Genomic DNA, 1,385 nt, shown 5'->3' on the forward strand with positions numbered 1-1,385 from the left:
GTTGTCTCTTCGAATAATTTTGGAATACGATATTAAATAAGTCGCCCGCGGCATTTTATAACTTTTGCGCATGCGCCCTGTTTTCTTTCAGCAGGGTTGCCAACCGGGCATAATGGATGCCGTTTTTTCTAAAAACAGCATAATTGGAAAGGTGCAAAGCATCCAATATTTTGAAAGAGCATAATTGCACAATTTAGCATAATTTTAGAATTTGTCCGAAAAAAGCACAATTTTTCTTTAAAATAAGCATAATTTTAGACTTTGTCTCAAAGATTTATTTTTTCTTAAATATATCAGCATAATTTGAAAATATGTACAAGATTCTATAAAATTTCTCAGGGTGTCAAGTTTCTCTCCACTGTAAGATATTTACTGTAGACCCACTCGTAGACCCCCCACTCCCCCCACCCTTTTTCAGAGTAGGGGGGAGTCTCACATGTTCATAAATATTTAGAGATTTTATTCTTGCCTAAGACCAGTCTGCGCAGGCGCAAGAAAAAAAATACATACCAAAACAGCATAATATGGCATAATTTGCTAAATTTTGAAATTGTAGCTTTAAAAATGGAATAAAACGGCATAATTTTCAATTTTACAGAAAAAAGCATAAAATGGCATAATTTGAATAGCTGGAATAGCATCTGAGCTCCAGTAAAGGTTGGCAACCCTGTCTTTCAGTCAGTCAGTGACACACTCATTAGTGGAGATAGGCTGATACAGAACATAATAAGTTTCTGCGTCTTGTCAAAACAAAGATGATGATTGAGTTACTCAGTTTTCTAATAAGGGATAGCTGACCATCCAATTGTTTGTGATATTAAATTTCAATGCTTTGTTTCATCCACGTTATTATGTTTATTTCATTTACAAATCAATTCCATATGTTTATGTATATTTTATCAAATCTTGTGTTAAACAGATAGAATATCCATTCCTCATGCTTTTCCTTAGATAAACAACTTGAACATTCTTCAAAATGCAGAGAAATACTAGAAGAGGTAGTGATGTTAATAAACTAGGTGATCTCATTAAACTTGAAAGACTTGGAGAAGGAACTTACGGAACAGTTTTTAAAGTTCACAACAAGAAAACAGGAGAACTCTCCGCCATGAAACAGATCAAGATTCTAGGCGGAGATGCTGACGGCGGAGTTCCGTCTTCTGCTGTCCGGGAAATATCCTTGCTACGTTCCTTGGATCATCCCAACATTATTCAACTGAAGGAAATTATTCATGGAATGTTATCGAAACTAGTTAATTATTGTCAAGGACGGGTTGAGGGGCCGAGCGCTGCGGCCAAGACAGGCTAGGTTACTGGGCGCTGCGGCCAATTTTTATCAGGCGCTACACATGACATGACATGGGGGGGGGGCCCAAATAACGTTT

General features: G+C 37.0%; 1 protein-coding gene across 1 annotated transcript in view; it reads left to right on the forward strand.

The window, feature by feature from the left end:
- Positions 1 to 229: 229 nt before the first annotated feature.
- LOC111699223 (cyclin-dependent kinase 1) overlaps positions 230 to 1,385 on the forward strand; it is a 2,470-nt gene continuing 1,314 nt past the window's right edge. Inside the window, exon 1 of the mRNA XM_023469838.1 lies at positions 230 to 1,222. Within this exon, the coding sequence (XP_023325606.1) occupies positions 977 to 1,222 (246 nt within the window). The 5' untranslated portion in view covers positions 230 to 976. The remainder of the gene's footprint in view (positions 1,223 to 1,385) is intronic.

The sequence above is a fragment of the Eurytemora carolleeae genome, unplaced genomic scaffold, assembly GCF_000591075.1.
Source record: "Eurytemora carolleeae unplaced genomic scaffold, Eaff_2.0 scaffold25, whole genome shotgun sequence".
In the NCBI taxonomy this organism is placed as follows: Eukaryota; Metazoa; Arthropoda; class Copepoda; order Calanoida; family Temoridae; genus Eurytemora; species Eurytemora carolleeae.